Genomic DNA, 18,116 nt, shown 5'->3' with positions numbered 1-18,116 from the left:
ATACCACATTGATCTGTCAAGGGACACTTTGGTTGCTTCCATATTTTAGCTATTGTAAAATAATGCCATTATCAACATGGATATTCAAACACTTCTTCAAGGCTCTGCTTTAAATTATTATGGATATACATCCGAAGTAAAACTGCTAGATCATGTGACTTTTAATCTATTTTTAACTTTTTGAGGAAATGCCAAACTGGTTTTGCAAATAGCTACACCATTTTATAGTCCCACTGACAGTGGACAAAGGTTCCAATTTCTCCCCAGCCTTGCCAACACCTCTCATTTTCTGTTTTATGGCATGTTTTACCCTGCATCTCTTATTTAACTCAACACTGTGGGTTTCGGTCATCAGGAAAAATGCACACACATAAATAAAGCTAATGTAAAGGTAAAGAAAATAAGATTCCAGGGGGAAAGACAGATTAACACACCCAAAGGTAGAGTCAAGAGGAAATAAGAGATGAGAGAAGAGATGGAATATATCCTATTCAAACAGTAGTGGAGTAAATTCAAAACTTCAGTAGCTTTGAGAGGCAAGCGTGATATGTTTGTGGTATTTTATGACTTGTCGGTTCTCTAAATCCTGAAAATAGATAGAGTACTAGGGGCACTGCTCTCTTGACTCCCTCCTGGGCTTTGTTCCAAAGTTGTGAACTACTCCAACTTGTTTTTAAAAAGCGGGGGAGTCTTTGTTTAAGGCCAAGCAAAGCATCACAGGGTGTGTCTTCATTCGCTTGCCTCCCCCTCATTGTAAGCCACTCAGCCTGGGCAGCTGTGACTTAGTCTTTAGTACCACACACTCTGGCTGAAACAAAAATTGTCCCCTCACACTGAAAAGCAGGGATGATGTCTGCCTCCTCCAATCAATGCCATATTTTTAATATAACCACCTGTTTGGATTTAAAAATATAAGTAGTCTCACCCTAGCTGGTTTGGCTCAGTGGATAGAGCATCAGCTTGCAAAATGAAGGGTCCTGGGTTTGATTCCAGTCAGGGCACATGCCCAAGTTGTAAGCTCGATCCCCAGTGGGGTGAGTGCAGGAGGCAGCCAATCAATGATTATCTCTCATCATTGATGTCTCTCTCTCTCTCTCTCTCTCTCTCTCTCTCCCTCTCACTTCCTCTCTGAAATCAGTAAAAATATATTTTTAGAAAACTAGCCTCTTTAATGAGAAAATATCCTAAGGTTTTGGATAATCCACAAAATCTCATTTGTAGTACACCCTGCTTCCATCAGGCTATGTCATGGCTGCAGAGGATCCCAAATGACAAGACACTGGCACAGAGAGAGCAGTCTCTGGTCCTTGGCCCAAGAAACACACAGATCAGCATGGAATTATCCCAATTACCTTTAGGCTTGGAGGCTTCACAGCAGTCATGTCCCAATAGGAGATTAGGGATCTCCCCATGAGGCTTCACCTGCATAGGCATCCCACCGGCTTTCTCTCTCCAGAGACCTACACATCCTACAGGGTAGACTCGGAGGCAGGACCCTTCCTCCTGGACACATCCCAGTCTCTGCTTGCAGTCCCTCCTGACCTGTGTATCCACCATCAGTAAGTACCAGGGCATCCTTTGCTCTTTGTTTGTTTCAAATATATTTTTATTGATTTCAGAGAGGAAGAGAGAGGGAGAGAGGGTAGAAACATCAATGATGAGAGAGAATCATTGATTGGCTGCCTCCTGCACACCTCACATTGGGGATTGAGTTTGAAACCCAATGTGGGGCTTGTGCCCTGACCGGGAAACAAACCGTGATTTCCTGGTTCATAGGTTGGCACTCAGCCACTGAGGAATGCCAGCTGGGCAGCAGGGCATTCTTTTCTGGCCTAAATAGAGAGGGTCATTCTTCTTCCCTCTGACTGTCCTCTGATTTTCTCTCCATTCTCCAACCATCTCTGATCCACAAAAGCAGTGGCTCTAAACCTAGAGTGCACATGAGAATCACCTGGAAATTTCAACAAAAGCACTGAAGCCAGGTTACAACCCTAGACAGAGAGAAAATCCAAATCTTAAGGGACAGGTCTCAGGTGTCCATTTTTGTTGTTGCTGCTTGTTCATTTATGTCCCAATGAATGTAACCTAAGTTGAAGGTTGAAAACCTCTGGCCTACAGATTTAGGATTTTGGAATCCTGCTTTTGGAACTGGCACCTTCCTCCTCTGAAGGGGAAGGAGGGTAACAGAGTCAACTACCTAAAATGAGGAACAAGCCCTGGCCAGGTGGCTGAGTCGTTTGGAGTGTTATTTCATACACCAAAAGGGCATATACGTAGGTTTTAAGTTTGATCCCTGGTTGGGATTGTATGGGAGGCAACCGATCTCTCTTTCTCCCTCTCTCTTTCTTCTCTCTCTCTCTCTCTCTCTCTCTCTCTCTCTCTCTCTCTCTCTCTCTCTCTCTCTCTCTGCCCCCATTCTCTCTTTCTCTCTCCCCCCCTTTCCTCTCTCTCTCAAATCAATAAAGATATCCTCAGGTGATGATAAAAAATAAAATCAGGAACAAAGTAAACGGATGTACCAGCCAAAGAAATCAAAACCAAAGGCAAATGTCTCATAACGATCATCGGATCTTCTAGTTGGGTTTTGAAATATCCAAAGGTACATGTCTTATTTTGACTTTTCTTACCAACAGATCAATGCATGTTTTCTGGTCTCCTTAATAAAAAGGATTTTTGCATTCTAAAGCATTTGATATAGTATTTTCCACTGAAATAAAAGTAGTCTACATGCTATGTGTTTGAAAGATAAGGGTATTCAGTGGTTCATTTACTACTGTGCTCCATCAAAATAGAGACTGTGCTATTTTAGCTCCATCTTAAATGGCTCTGCTCAATGAGAAAGCACCAGGTATCTCATATTTGAACGAGTTCTGTATTTCAGCAACCTTTGGAATAAAGCCTTTTCCAGAGAACTCATCTAAAAATTTTAACAGCTCATTTTTACTCCTAAGTCTTTATACTGTTGCCTAACCTCTTTTCATTACAGGTATTTAATTTAAACCATTAAATTAATAGACGATTATATCTAACTCTTTAAGTTTGCTAAGAGAATTTCAAACATATACTTACTTCCAGCTTTCACCCATGCCAATATCAAGAAAATAAAAATCCTTTTAGCAAGGTAATAAAAATCACATGGGGTATTTGTTATCTCACTTGTTCGCTTTATTTCTTACCTTCATGGGCAGTTTTTGGCATAAAAATGAATGCTTACCCATTACTGTCAAGTACCTGTCTCACTGCTGTGTGCTTTTGTCGTAAATCACAAGTATCCTCCTTGAAAGCTGCCCAAGTGCCTAATGATAACATCTTATCAAACAGTCTAAACATGAGAGTTTACATGGAGATAAATGCAAGTCGGGGACCAATAAATCAAGTAGGTTGACCATTCTAGAAATCAAAAGGCATAGAGGAGAGATTAGACCCCCGACACACACTCAATTTTGGGCACTCCTCTGTTTCCAAATTCATAACAGAGCAAGAGTGACTCAGAGACCTCTTATGGGAGAGAACATGATTTAGACTCACATGCAAATCTCAAGGCCAAAACCTCGCTCAGAGTTTGGGAACAAGTGTTTTAGATTCACCCTTTCAAAGGCTGAGAGAAACTTTCCTACCCAAAAGCACAGAGCCTCATATAAAATAAATGGTTATGACAGGGAATCCCCCGCCCCCTGGGGGGAATAATTACATTAGAACATACTTTTTAAGAGTCAGATAATTATCCTCAATGTTGATCTCTCAGAACTTTATTATCTCATGAAATACGGTTGTTTTCCCTTTCTTAAAAAAAACTTTAAAAATATATTTTTATTGATTTCAGAGAGGACAGGAAAGGGAGGGGGAAAGAGAAACATCAATGATGAGAGAGAATCATTGATCAGCTGACTCCTGCATGCCCCACACTGGGGATCAGACCCACAACCTGGCATGTGCCCTGATGGGAATCAAACCCTGACCTTCTGGCCCATAGGTCAACACTCAACCACTAGGCAACACTGGCTGGGCTGTTTTCACTTTCTAACTAGGAAAAAGCTCAAGCTGCTTTTCTGTTCGACACATTGCCTTTCCTCTCCAGCATTTTGCCTGGCACTCACTGTCTCAGGTGGGGTTTTTCTAAAAGGGCTATTGTCAGTGCACAGAATTGGGAAGGGCTATTTTGGAATTCTTTCTGTCAAGGACCACAGGGGTTAGACTTTGAAAGAGATTGATTTGGTAAGCATTAGAACAGTTTTGATGGTGAATGAACATTTGAATTTTCTCATTTGAAGAAGTGCGTCATGAACTTTGAACTCCCTGATTACCGAGATCATTTCCCACTAATCTCAGTGGTCATATTTTCTAACTCTCATAACTGTACATTGGATACAAGAATAAAATGATCAATGAGTAGATGAGTGAATGAATGCATAACTTAATTATTCAATAAATCGATGCATCACCAAAGCTGATGTACCTTCTTTAATTATAGGCTCAATAATTTTGGGACAAATAGAATTTTCAACCTGACTATTGACTTCAAAAAAGTTAGTGTCAGGCTAAATGATATACCAAAAAAAGGGGAAAGAATGATCTTGACATACTTGGAAAACCAACTAATCGGTGGCAGCAGATACTAATTGATCTGGGACAGAGAAGAGAATGATCTTTGGAAATAAGAAATGTCAATAACAATAAATGCTGTGTCAGGAACTCAGGGTGAACAAAGGGTGCCTTCAGGCTTGTCAATTACTCCCAGTAAATTGTCTTCTGGAAATGAAACACTGAAAAGACACGGCAGCAGACATCTATTATACACCTCATTTATTACACAGGCAAATAACCACTTAGTGGAAAAAGTCTTCTTTGCAGATAAAGAAATGACAGAGATTAGAGGCAGGGGCCTACTCTATTGTAGAAAATAAAGAGCACAATTGGCTAAACAGACTTATTTTCTGGACCCCAGGGTAAATGTCAGAGTTCTAGCTTACCATGAAAGTGTCTAAGAGAGATCATTGAATCTGGTCTAGAAAAGAAATAACTGCAGGGAGAATGCTTGTCTTCAAGGTCTCCTCATTCCCATCTATAGTCCCAACTGTAAAAGCCTAACATCCTCCAGGCACCACATGCTCATGTGCCTTGGGAAACTCCATCAGCTCCTCTTGGCTTGTAAAACACAGTCCAAACACTCCATTCTGGCAATCAAGCAACTTTTTCTTTGTTTACCATTTTAATGAACTTATTGGGGTGACATTGGCTAATAAAATGATATAGATTTCAAGTATACCATTCTACCATATATCATCTGTATTGTGTGCTCACCACCCCAACTAAGCACATTTTCTTAATGCATTTGTCTTATACTTCCATCATAGTACTTAGTCCAACGTGCTTAATATCATAATTATTTTTTAGATGAATTTTCCCATCATAGTGTGAATTTCTGTTGAAAAAAAAAAAGAGATTATTTTAATCAACAGCTCCTCATGTCAAAGGAAACAAAATTTGTTGAGAAAATATTCAGTGTCAGTCACTTTGTACTCCTTAGCTCCATTTGCCAAATGTTTCTAGTTCTCTACCCTTCTAGGCACAAGGTAGTACTACATTTTCTCATCCCCTTGTAGTTGGTTGGGGACTGGGGACTCCAGTCAGTGAGTTATGGGTAGAAGGGATATATATCATTCCCTGGTAAGAACATTGAATGGCTGACACATGACCCTCCAGGCTCTCTTTTCCCTGTCTTGATGGCCAGCAATGTTCACAATACTGCTAACTTCAGCATTTAGTAGCCCAAAGTAATAATGATGAGCATCAGCATCCTTCCTATTGACCAATGACAGGCATAATGCATGACCTAGAAATAAAATCTTCTTCTTTTAAGTCCCTCATATTTGGGGTTGTTTATTTCTGCAAAATATCCTATCCTGACTGATAAGTGCCATGGGAAATATTTTCACGTATATAATTTTATTTTTACAATAACCTATAGGCATATAGCACACATAAACAGTATTTTATTTTAAAAAATTACAGAAAGGAATATTGAGCCCCAGGTCAAGTGATTTTATGCACTCCTTCATTTAATAAATATTATTGAGCACTGCTCTGTGCCAGCTTATGTTCTGAGTAACCAAGATAGAGAAATAAATAAAAGAGAAAAGGGCCCTGCTCCCAGAGCTTACATCCTCAAAGAAAGCCACAATTTTTTAAAAGATCATATATAAATAATAAAATTTCAGATAGTAATAAGTACTGTCCAGAGAATTAAAATCAGGTGGGGGAGAACCAAGATGGCGGCATAGGTTAACGCCGGAGTTTGCTGCTTTGAACAACTACTTCAAAAGTGAAACCAAAAAACGGAAGGGACATCACCCAGAACCACAGGAACGCTGGCTGAGTGGAAGTCCTACAACTAGGAGGAAAGAGAAACGCATACGGACACTCAGAGGAGGCGCAGTGCTGAAGTCAAATTCTGAGGTGCGGAGTGCGCGGAGCGGGCTGGCGGTGGAGGGCGCGGCTGGCGTTTTCAATCGGAACGGAGTCGCAGAATCTGAGCTCCAGATCCGGGCGAGTCTTTAGGGACCCAGACTCAAACGGGAGAAGCGGGACTGTCTGGCTTCGGTCAGAGCGAGTGCAGCTTTCTCTCTGAGCTTTGCAGTGGGTGCTGGGACTCAGAGAGGCAGAGCCCCTGGGGACAGGACTGAGAGCCGCCATAACTGCTCTCTCTAGCCCACACTGTTGATCCTGTGCGACCCGCCCCGCCCAAGCCCTGCAAACAGGCATTTGCCGGATAGCCTCAGGCAAACGCCAGATTAGCACCTCCCTAGAGGACAGAAGTTCTCTCACTGCAGACACAGCTGATTCTCATAGCCACTTGGCCTGGAGGTCAAACCCTCCCTGGAATTAGCTACAACAATCAAGATTTAACTATAAGACTTCGAACAAAGACCACTAGGGGGTGCACCAAGGAAGCATAACAAAATGCGGAGACAAAGAAACAGGACAAAATTGTCAATGGAAGATATAGAGTTCAGAACTACACTTTTAAGGTCTCTCAAGAACTGTTTAGAAGCCGCCGATAAACTTAATGAGATCTACAAGAAAACTAATAAGACCCTCGATCTTATATTGGGGAACCAACTAGAAATTAAGCATACACGGACTGAAATAACGAATATTATACAGACTCCCGACAGCAGACCAGAGGAGCGCAAGAATCAAGTCAATGATTTGAAATGCGAGGAAGCAAAAAACACCCAACCAGAAAAGCAAAATGAAAAAAGAATCCAAAAATGCGAGGATAGTGTAAGGAGCCTCTGGGACAGCTTCAAGCGTACCAACATCAGAATTATAGGGGTGCCAGAAGATGAGAGAGAGCAAGATATTGAAAACCTATTTGAAGAAATAATGACAGAAAACTTCCCCCACCTGGTGAAAGGAATGGACTTACAGGTCCAAGAAGCGCGGAGAACCCCAAACAAAAGGAATCCAAAGAGGACCACACCAAGACACATCATAATTAAAATGCCAAGAGCAAAAGATAAAGAGAGAATCTTAAAAACAGCAAGAGAAAGAAACTCAGTTACCTACAAGGGAATACCCATACGACTGTCAGCTGATTTCTCAACAGAAACTTTGCAGGCCAGAAGGGAGTGGCAAGAAATATTCAAAGTGATGAATACCAAGAACCTACAACCAAGATTACTTTATCCAGCAAAGCTATCATTCAGAATTGAAGGTCAGATAAAGAGCTTCACAGATAAGGAAAAGCTAAAGGAGTTCATCACCACCAAACCAGGATTATATGAAATGCTGAAAGGTATCCTTTAAGAAGAGGAAGAGGAAGAAAAAGGTAAAGATACAAATTATGAACAACAAATATGCATCTATCAACAAGTGAATCTAAGAATCAAGTGAATAAATAATCTGATGAACTGAATGAACTGTTGATTATAATAGAATCAGGGACATAGAAAGGGAATGGACTGACTATTCCTGGGGGGTAAAGGGGTGTGGGAGATGCGGGAAGAGACTGGACAAAAATCGTGCACCTATGGATGAGGACAGTGGGTGGGGAGTGAGGGCGGAGGGTGGGGTGGGAACTGGGAGGAGGGGAGTTATGGGGGGAAAAAAAAGAGGAACAAATGTAATAATCTGAACAATAAATATTTAATTAAAAAAAAAAAAGAAAAATATAGGAAAATAAATATTTTAACTGGTCAAAAAAAAAAAAAAAAAAAAAAAAAAAAAAAAAGTGAGCCCTAACTGGTTTGGCTCAGTGGATAGAGCGTCAGCCTGCGGACTCAAGGGTTCCAGGTTTGGTTCCGGTCAAGGGCATGTACCTTGGTTGCAGGCACATCCCCAGTAGGGAGTGTGCAGGAGGCAGCTGATCGATGTTTCTCTCTCATTGATGTTTCTAACTCTATCCCTCTCCCTTCCTCTCTGTAAAAAATCAATAAATTAAAAAATATAAAATAAAAAAAAAAAAAAAAAAAAAAAAAAAAAAAAAAAAATAAAATCAGGTGATAAGACAGAAAAATGGATGCCTAATTATATTAATCAAAGAAAGCCTCTCTGAGCTGATCACTCTTAGGCTAATATCTGAATGACAAGAAAAGCAGATATCAAGAGGAAAAATCTTTTAAGAAGGAGAAAAAGCTCATGCAAAGGTCCTGGGGCAGAACAAGTTTGTTGAATGGGGAAAAAACTTAAAAGTCAGAGTAGCCATTCCATAATGGACAGGGATGGAAATGGTACAAGATAAAGTCATAGAGGTAGAAAGAAAAACCATATAGGTTTTTATATCAAAATAAGCAGAATGAATTTAATTTCTGTGCAATGGGATACTACTAGTATATGAGAGTTTTAAGTGTGCTGGAAGCCGGTCCATCCTTGCTGCTTGACACAGTCGCTGCAGGAAAGAAACATCTGCACAGCATATGTTTCAAGGGACCTGGCGTATATAGCATACTGTTCTTAATATGTTTGCTCCCCTTAGCGCTGTGTGTTTTAACCAAGGTCACCTCTCCAAGAAAGGTTGTTTCCCCAGGTAGGAATTTTTCCCTGAAGTCAGGGAGGGGATGCCTCTCCTAGAAAGGTTGTTTCCCCAGGTAGGAATTTTTCCCTGAAGTCAGGGAGGGGATGAAACTCCTTAACTAAGTGCCAGGTGGGTAGTTAATCACTACAAACAATCATGCTTAAGCTACATAATCTTTACTCCCTGGAATGGAGATAAGAAACGCCCTAACCTTTGTAATAGAAATTGACAGGATTAAAACCAACTGGGATAAATACGGATGTAACAAGACAATAAACAGCAGAACTTCGCTGGAGATCCAGACCAGAACTTGGCTGGAGATCCTGGCTGGAGATCCTGGCTAGGCTGCTGATCAACTGAACACTGTCTCTGTGTCCTTCCTTCTTCGCCGACTCCGTCTACACCTTTGGGGACCCCTGGACCTGCTGGGGTTGGACTCCGGCATAAGTGAATTTGTATAACTTCTGCTTCAAAAGTTTGCTCTAGCTGCTATGTGAAGAAAGGTACAGTGGAGAAAAACTGGGGAAGAAAGTGCAGAATGGTTCCCACTGCAGCTGCTCAGCAGGTTGGTGGTACAGGATATGGACAGAAGTGGGCTGACTTAGGATAGGGGATGAAGAGTAGAATCAACAAGACTGGTACGTGGTCTGACAGTGGAGGAGCAAGAGAACAAAATGAATCAAGTATAATGCCTAGGTGTTTAGCTCAAAAACTGGGTATATGGTGCTTTTATTCGCTGAGATGGAGAAAAGTGGAAGAGGAGATTTGCAGATATGGGAGAAAAAAGATCAAGAGTTTTGTCTGATACATGTTTAACATAAAATACCTATGAAATAGCTAAGTGTAGATGTCAAGTTGAATCTATGATTCAGAAGCTCAGCAGAAAGATTAAAACTGGATAGAAATTTAAGTGTTATTGACAAAAGTGCTATTAAGTCCTAGGATAGAATTAAGGCATCTAAAAAAGAATATAAGAAGACAAACAATCCAATTACAAAATGAGCAAAGGACCTAAATAGACACTTCTCCAAAGTGGACATACAGAAGGCCAAGAGATATAGAAAAAATACTCAGTCACTGATCATCTGAGAGATGCAAATTAAAATGACAATGAGGTATCATCTCACACCTGTCAGAATGGCTGTCATCAACAAATCAACAAATAACAAGTGTTGGCAAGGATGTGGAGAAAAAGGAACCCTAGTACACTGCTGGTGGGAATGCAGACTGGTGCAGCCACTATGGAAAACAGTATGGAGTTCCTCAAAAAAAAAATTAAATATGGAACTTTCATTTGACCCAGTGATCCCACATATAGGAATATATCCTAAGAAATCAGAAATACCAATCAGAAAGAATATATGCACCCCTATGTTCATAGCCGCACAATTTACAATCGCTAAGATTTGGAAACAGCCTAAGTGCCCAGAGCACCTGTCCTAGTAGGCATGCAACAAGCAGCAGCTCCCGCCTTCCTCCCTCAGAGAAAAAAACAAGGGTAGAGCTGGAATGCTGATGTAATTTCCACAGGGCTTTCCACACAGCAGGGCCTGGATTAAGGTTTATTGAGTTATAGGTTATGATGCCACTGCCTTGGGAGGATATGCACTGTTCCTTCTAGTTTTAGGATTAAAATAAGTGAAGGTACTGATTTACTATTAAGAACAGAGAATAGTCATCTATAACAACACAGATTTGTACATTGTGTTGGTTTACAGGTCCCAAAGATTTTTGCCCCCTTAAAATGTTTAGATCTCAGCATGTTGTGCTTACTCGTATACAGCCCTCTCTCTCTCTCTCTCTCTCTCTCTCTCTCTCTCTCTCTCTCTCTCTCTCTCCCTCCCTCCCTCTCTCCCTCCCTTCCTTCCTCCTTCCATCCAGGAACTTCAGTTATATGAGGTAAAAGATAAATGAGATTTGGCCTTCTGTGGCCATTAGAAACCTCCATCAATATGAGCTCACCAGCCTCTTAGTTAAAGAACAGTAACTTATAAATATACAACAATCTATGGCAAAGGTATTTGGACATACAAACATTGCTTCCCTAACTTTTAAAAAATATACTTTTTTTTTTATTGATTTCAGAGAAGTAGGGAGAGGGAGAGAGAGAGAAACATCAATGCTGAGTGAGAATCATTGATCAGCTGCCTCCGCACACCCCCTACTGGGGATCAAGCCCACAACCTGGGTATGAGCTCTGACAGGGAATCAAACCATGCCTTCTTGGTTCATAGGTCAACTGAACCACACCAGTGGTGTGGCTGCTTCCCTAACTTGTGCAACTTTTTATTCTTCCCAAAAGGTCACTCGGAATAAAATATATGAAAAAAGGAGTGGCATTCCATTCTCAGTGAAGAATCCAGCTTTTATATGCCAATGTTTTCAGGATAAAGAGAAAGATGCAAGGATCAGCAAAAGGTACAACATGACTAAAATCTTGTGTTCACCAGGCCCTTTTCTTATAGGTTTCAGATTGCTCATTGAAAGACATTTGACCAAGAGAAGAAAGCCTCAAAATCTTCCACCACCCTTAACCAATTTACTGTTCATGACTCCATATATGTGATTGAAAGAATATTGGAATCTAAACCAAATGCCCCACAAAGCCAGCATTACTGTCACAAAGGCACCAACACAGTCCCTGGATTCCCATTTTAGTCTTGATTTGATCCCATATGCCCAATCCCTGCCCACCAGGTACTCCTACTTTTCCTTTAAATTTAATCCTAGTCTTTCCCAATGGGGGAACAAAGTTCATCTTCTTAGATGCAAAAACATTTCATTATGATGGAAGGAAAATAGTTTGATACATTTTAGAACTGATGTCTCTATGCCCCTCCGTGTTACTACAGGCAACTGGAACTTCAACTTCAAATCATGCACCCATGCATGCATGCTCACATCCACAGGCAGATATACAGGGAGTGGAATTAAATTTTGCAGGTAAAATGTTTTATCACTTTTTTTTCTCAAAAGGTTAGGGTAAATAATGCAAGAGAAAGACAATTTAGGCAAAAATTGTACTTAGTACACTTGATGTTAAATGGAACAACACAGATGTGGTGCAGAGAAGGGTTGAATCAGCTTCTTTTTTTTTTAGTTACTTTTTATATTGTCTAAAGTTGTACATATGTCTCCTTTTCCCCCAATTGACCCCCTCCCCAGCCATTCCCACCCCGGGCAAGCCCCCACCAACCCAGTGTCTGTGTCCATTGGTTATGGTAATATGCAAGCATACAAGTCCTTTGGTTGTTCTCTAACCCCCACTCCTTTACCATTTGTCTCCGGATCTATTCTTATTCATTAAATTATGTTGATCATTATATCCCACATATAAGTGAGATCATGTGGTATTTATTTTTCTCCCACTGGCTTATTTCGCTTAGCACAATTGTCTCCAGTTCCATCCATGCTGTTGCAAATGGTAAAAGTTCCTTCCTTTTTATAGCAGCATAGTATTCCATTGTGTAGATGTACCACAGTTTTTTAATCCACTCATCTGCTGATGGGGACTTAGGAAGTTTCCAAATCTTAGCTATGGTAAATTGTGCTTCTATGAACATAGGGGTGCATATATCCTTTCGGATTGATGTCTGCTCACCTGTACAAGAGAAGTCATCCACGCGAATGTATCCTGGGACACAGTCACAGCGATATAACCCGGGAAGGTTGACACACACGGTATTGGCATGACAGTAATGCATCTTAGCTGCACACTCATCAATATCTGAAAGAGAGAAAAAAAGATGCAATATTCTGTTAGTAGAATTATTAAACCAAAGTGGAATCATCTTCCAATGAAATTAGAAGATGTGAATGCTCATTGAAATCAAGAGAAAAAGCAAGATGCATTAAACACAAAAGTTTAAGGCAAATTCGGCTGGAGCATTAGATCCAATCTTGGGCAAAAATTATTTCACAAAAAATGTAAGGTGCAACACAACAATTAAAAGCCCAAGAAATATAAAGACTAAATGTAATATTACTCACCTCTCACCATCAAGAGAGCTTGATTTAATGTCCAAAATCAAATTGTTCTGTGTCCAGTGAGTTGATACTAATTAATATTTATTAGGTATCTACTGCACATGGTATAGCTGTTATCAGCAAGATCAGGGGAATATATCCCCTCCCACTTGTGTGTCTTACTAAGACATGCTTTAATCCATCTGCTACAAAGTGATGGTACAGCCACTTTCTCTCATGTTGCAATGTGAATACAGATAGCAACTACTGTCTCATGCAAATTAATGTCTTTCATCTCTTGACCTGGAGATCTATCCCACAGGATAGAATAATGGTCTGATTCAATAACAAAAAACTTTGTTTATAATGGAGGTCAGAGCATCACCTGCTTTCTCATAAAACTCCAGGATAAAAATTAAAATAGCCTACAAACTTAAATACAGAGTTTAGTATTTTGGAGGTTGTGTTCAAAAATGACTTTATATTCATTTTACTCATACTGCTTGTGTGTGATGGCCAGAGAGAGGGAAAGATATAAACCCAGCATGAGAACCCAAGATAGAAAATGTGAGTTCTAGCTCTGGTTCTGTTAGTTACTAGCCTGTGACTTGCACGTAACCACTGTGAGTCCCAGAATCCTTATCAGCTTGTCATATGGGTCCGTTAGGAACCTACTGCTTTATGTCTATATCTATATATCTATATCTATCTATCTATCTATCTATCTATCTATCAATAGATAGATAGATAGATAGATAGATAGATAGATAGGTAGATAGAATCTAATTTAATCCACATATAGTTCCATGAGTGAAGTATAGCATTACTCCCATTTTAAAATCTATTTATTTTAAGAGTAAAAGTATATGTTCTATTCAATGCTAAAGATCTGTCAGCCTATAAATACTGTGGGCAATTGAGGCCTGGGAGAACCAGCAAAACTTCTGTAACTATGATATAAGAACAAAACAGCAGAAATTAGTGAAATAATTCATGCAATGAACAAAGTGTTCTATCTGCACAATACCATGTACTTCCACTAGTGATCCAAGACAATGCATAATAAAAACAAATGAACAACAGGAATATAAAAACTATATAAGATAACATCAAGCAAGGGTGTGGAGGGAACTTGCCCAGATATTTGAGATAGGATAGTAACTACACAGGAGCATGAGATGGAAGTCAGATTTTTCTGGCAGTCAGGGCATTTGAATTCTTTAACAAGTTGGCTCCTGATGTTCCTTAAACATTTTGCTTCACAGAGGAGTGAATATCATGAAAGTCAAGAAGAAAAGTGTTTTGGGAAAAGTATAATGATCACTTTTGTCAATTGCTGCTATGAAGTTGAATAAAATAAAGGGAGAAGTAACCATTGCCTTTGGCAAGCAGTTCACTGCTAATCTTGACCTAATAAGAGTAGTTTGGGGAAAGGAATGGGGCAAAGTTTGACTGGAGTCAATTAAAGAGAAAATGGAATATGAGGTAGTAGAGACAGAAAAACAAGGCAAACCTTTTGAGATATTTTCCCATAAAGAAAAGCTGGGTAGGAGCTGTAGGGAGACTTGGAGATGAGAGAGAGTCTTGTTCAAAGATGGAAAAGATCACAGCATGATTGTATGCTGTTTGAAATTATTCCATATTAGTGGCCTGGTGCATGGAATTCATGCACATTAAAAGGGAATTAATTATAGGAAATATTTTAATATTGATATTTTCCCTTTCTCTATAATAGAAGAGTCAGAGATGAAAGAAAATTAGTAAAATGTATATGGAAATAATACATAAGTGTATTAATAAACAATCACAACATGATATAACAACCACAAAGACATGATATAAAAACAACAAAAACATGATGTAAAAGCAACACTGATACAATGACTGATAAATTGATTAAACTTATTTTAATATCTCCCTGTACACCACATTAGGAGTGAAAACACTTTCAGAGTACTTGACTAATTTCCCTTGTGATGAAGTATTTACAACTTTAACTTTAACATCACATGCTCTTTCGAACTCGAGAGAAAGCAGCATATAACTGACCATGTGCGAAAACGGGTTCAGGTAGGAATATTTTTACTCTGTCTAGAGTTTGTCCTTGTGATTTATTAATAGTCATAACAAATGCTGGCATCACGGGAAACTGTCTTTGAATTAATTTAAGTGGGAGGCCAGTGTCAGATGGGGACAAATCAATTCTTGAAATCAGAACAACCTCTCCTTCTGCAGATCCTGTTAATACTTCAGCTTTGATAATGTTAGGTCGCAATCTTTGGATAATATATCTAGTACCATTACAAAGACCCCATTTACTATTAAGATTTCTCAGTAGTATGATGATTGCACCCACTTTCAATTTTAATTTATGACGCGGCATTCCCAAAGAAGTAATACTATTAAAGAATTCATTGGGAAAATTTTCCTTTTCAGTATTACCTATTGAATCAATGGAATCATCACTCATATATGTGTGAAAATCTCCATCGAGTATATCCAAAATTTATTCATTTAATTTTTGAACGTGCTCATTTTTTGGACAGAGAATTGCACATTTAGACATATTTTTAATATTATCTATAGATATAGTATTTCCAAAGGTAGCTTTAATAATAGATCTGTTACAATAATAGTTCCCTCTCACCACCGTGCCGCAGCTGGGGCCCAGAGCTCCCTCCCGCCGTGCTGGCCAGGACCCAGACTGACTCCCACCACCAGCTTGCTGTTCGGTTGTTGGTCCGGTCCTTTAAGTCATGACAGCCCCTGGATTTTTATATATTAGGATGAGTGAAGAAAAATGGTGATGTAGCAGAGAGAGATCATTGCAGGAGCCAAGTTCTAGACAAGGCAGGAGGAGTTGATCTCCAGTGCACAAATGGAGCAAGTCATCTTTACAAGTTTGAAGGCAAGTACTAAGGGAAGAGGCATATTTGGTGGTAGGGAGTAAAGTGATTCTTCTTTGCTTGTTTTTATTTTCTCAATGAAATGAAAAGAGGGAGTGACATCTGAGAATTGGGAGAAGGAGAGGAGGTGCTGTATGTTTAAGGAAAAGGGAGAAGGTATTAAAGAGTCATTCCGGGATGAGGAAAGGAGAATTTACTAGGGTGTGTAATAGGATGGCTAAGAAGCTACTTGTGATTTTCAGTCATAAATGTAAAGTGAGAGCATTAAGTGCCGGGAGCCGGTCCATTCTTGCTGTTTCAAGGGACCTGGCATATATGGCATACTGTTCTTAATATGTTTGCTCACCTTCTTGGCACTATGTGTTTTAACCAAGGTCACCTCTCTGAGAAAGGTTGTTTCCCCAGGTAGGGATTTTCCCCTGAAGTTAGGGAGGGAATAAAACCCCTTAACTAAGTGCCAGGCAGGTAATTAATCACTTTAACTATGAACAATCATGCTTAAGCTACATAATCTTTACTCCCTGGAATGGAGATAAGAAACGCCCTAACCTTTGGAATAGAGATTGATAGGATTGGAATCAACTGGTATAAATACAGATATAACAAGACAACAGGACACAGAACCTACACACAGAACCTAGACACAGAACCTACACAGAACCTAGAGATAGAAGAACTTTGCTGGAGAGAACATGGCAAAAGATCCTGGACAGAAACTAGAGACAGAACCTAGAGACAGAACCTAGCGAGAGAACCTGGATAGAACATGGCAAGAGAACCTGACTAGAACCTGGTGACTGAACCTGGCTGGAGAACCTGGACAGAACCTGGCTGGAGAACCTAGCAAGAGAACATGGACACAGAACCTGGCTGGAGATCCTAACCAGAACTTCGCTGGAGATCCTGAACAGAGCTTCGCTGGAGATCCTGACCAGAACTTGGCTGGAGATCCTGGCTAGAGATCCTGGCTAGGCTGCTGATCAACTGAATGCTGTCTCTGTTTAATTCCTTCTTTGCCGACTCCGTCCACACCTTTGAGGACCCCTGGACCTGCTGGGGTTGGACCCCAGCAATTAAGCATGGTTACATGTTTTTCACTAGTCTCATTCAGATAGTTAGGACAAGTGCAAGGCAATTGGAAGGTTATAGCCAGAGATGAGGTTTTAGGCAAATAAGATGAGTAAAAAGAGATACAAGGGAATTGAGTGTATAAGAAAAGAGGTGATGAGGATGAAGTGCCAAGGAACCTCGGCTATTAAGGGGGAAAGTTAAGGCATGAAGAAGGAGGAAGACAGTTGAAATGGACTGGACATTATGGCGGACTCTGTGTTGCACTGCCTAGGTATCTCCACAGAACTAAAGAACAGTATCCTATGATCTTCAGCTGTTAGCCTTTCAAAAAAATTGTCCTTGGTTAAAGAAATATAACTCACCCACAGTCACATTCCCATCCTGAGGGTAAACTACAATTAAGACTGGTTCTCCTTTATCTCAAGGATGAATAATTCTAAAGGACTGCCCCAGATTCAGAGTACTCAATAGATTGAGCTAACTCACCCATCTACTCTTCCCATCTCCTGTCTTTCACAGGTGTGCATCCCTATAGCACTCCCCGGTAAACTGCCTTGGATGTCACTTTCCATTTCATGGGATGCTTCCTGGGGAACCAAATATCAGCAAGGATCCTGATGGAGGCAAGGAATTATCACAGTGAGGGTACTAGAGTGCATGAGCTGGAAAACTGGGAAATGGAGCCATAGAGTAGCGTGCTTGGCATTAAGATTTTGGAGGAAATTTAGTTATTGTTGATTGCAAGGTCTTTCACATGACTACTGAAGCCTGGAAGAATAGATAGATCACTGTGAGGGTCGGGGAACACCAAGAGAATTCAGGTATTGAAGGGGGTTGCTGGCATTAATGTTATTCATCAAATACCAGTTTTCCTCCTTCTGGGTACATAATGCAACAGTACCAGCTGCTCCTTTTCGAAGTGAAGCCTGGCTTTATGACTGAGCATGAACATTAATTAGCCCTCTACTAAGCCCCATGGAAGAGTGATGAACAAAATGCCATCATGGACCTCACAGCCTGGTAAAGCACTAAGCAAAACTTGCTAAGTTCTATTGAGAAGTTAAGACTTTTCACCAGGGGGATTTGGCCTACTCTTCTTAGGGTCAGAGAAGGATTCTCCATGGAAAGGATGCTCCATTTGAGACCTGAAATGGAAG

The 18,116-nt window shown here is 40.2% G+C and overlaps 1 protein-coding gene across 2 annotated transcripts in view; it reads right to left on the bottom strand.

The window, feature by feature from the left end:
• The window catches only part of NELL1 (neural EGFL like 1), a 706,205-nt gene that overhangs the window by 355,467 nt on the left and 332,622 nt on the right, over positions 1-18,116 (bottom strand). For both annotated transcript variants that reach the window (XM_036325664.1, XM_036325665.1), the window contains exon 13: positions 12,618-12,743. In XM_036325664.1, coding sequence (XP_036181557.1) covers positions 12,618-12,743 — 126 coding nt within the window. The remainder of the gene's footprint in view (positions 1-12,617; positions 12,744-18,116) is intronic.

Source organism: Myotis myotis, unplaced genomic scaffold (assembly GCF_014108235.1).
Source record: "Myotis myotis isolate mMyoMyo1 unplaced genomic scaffold, mMyoMyo1.p scaffold_m19_p_10, whole genome shotgun sequence".
In the NCBI taxonomy this organism is placed as follows: domain Eukaryota; kingdom Metazoa; phylum Chordata; class Mammalia; order Chiroptera; family Vespertilionidae; genus Myotis; species Myotis myotis.
This window is presented reverse-complemented; position numbering and strand designations above follow the sequence as displayed.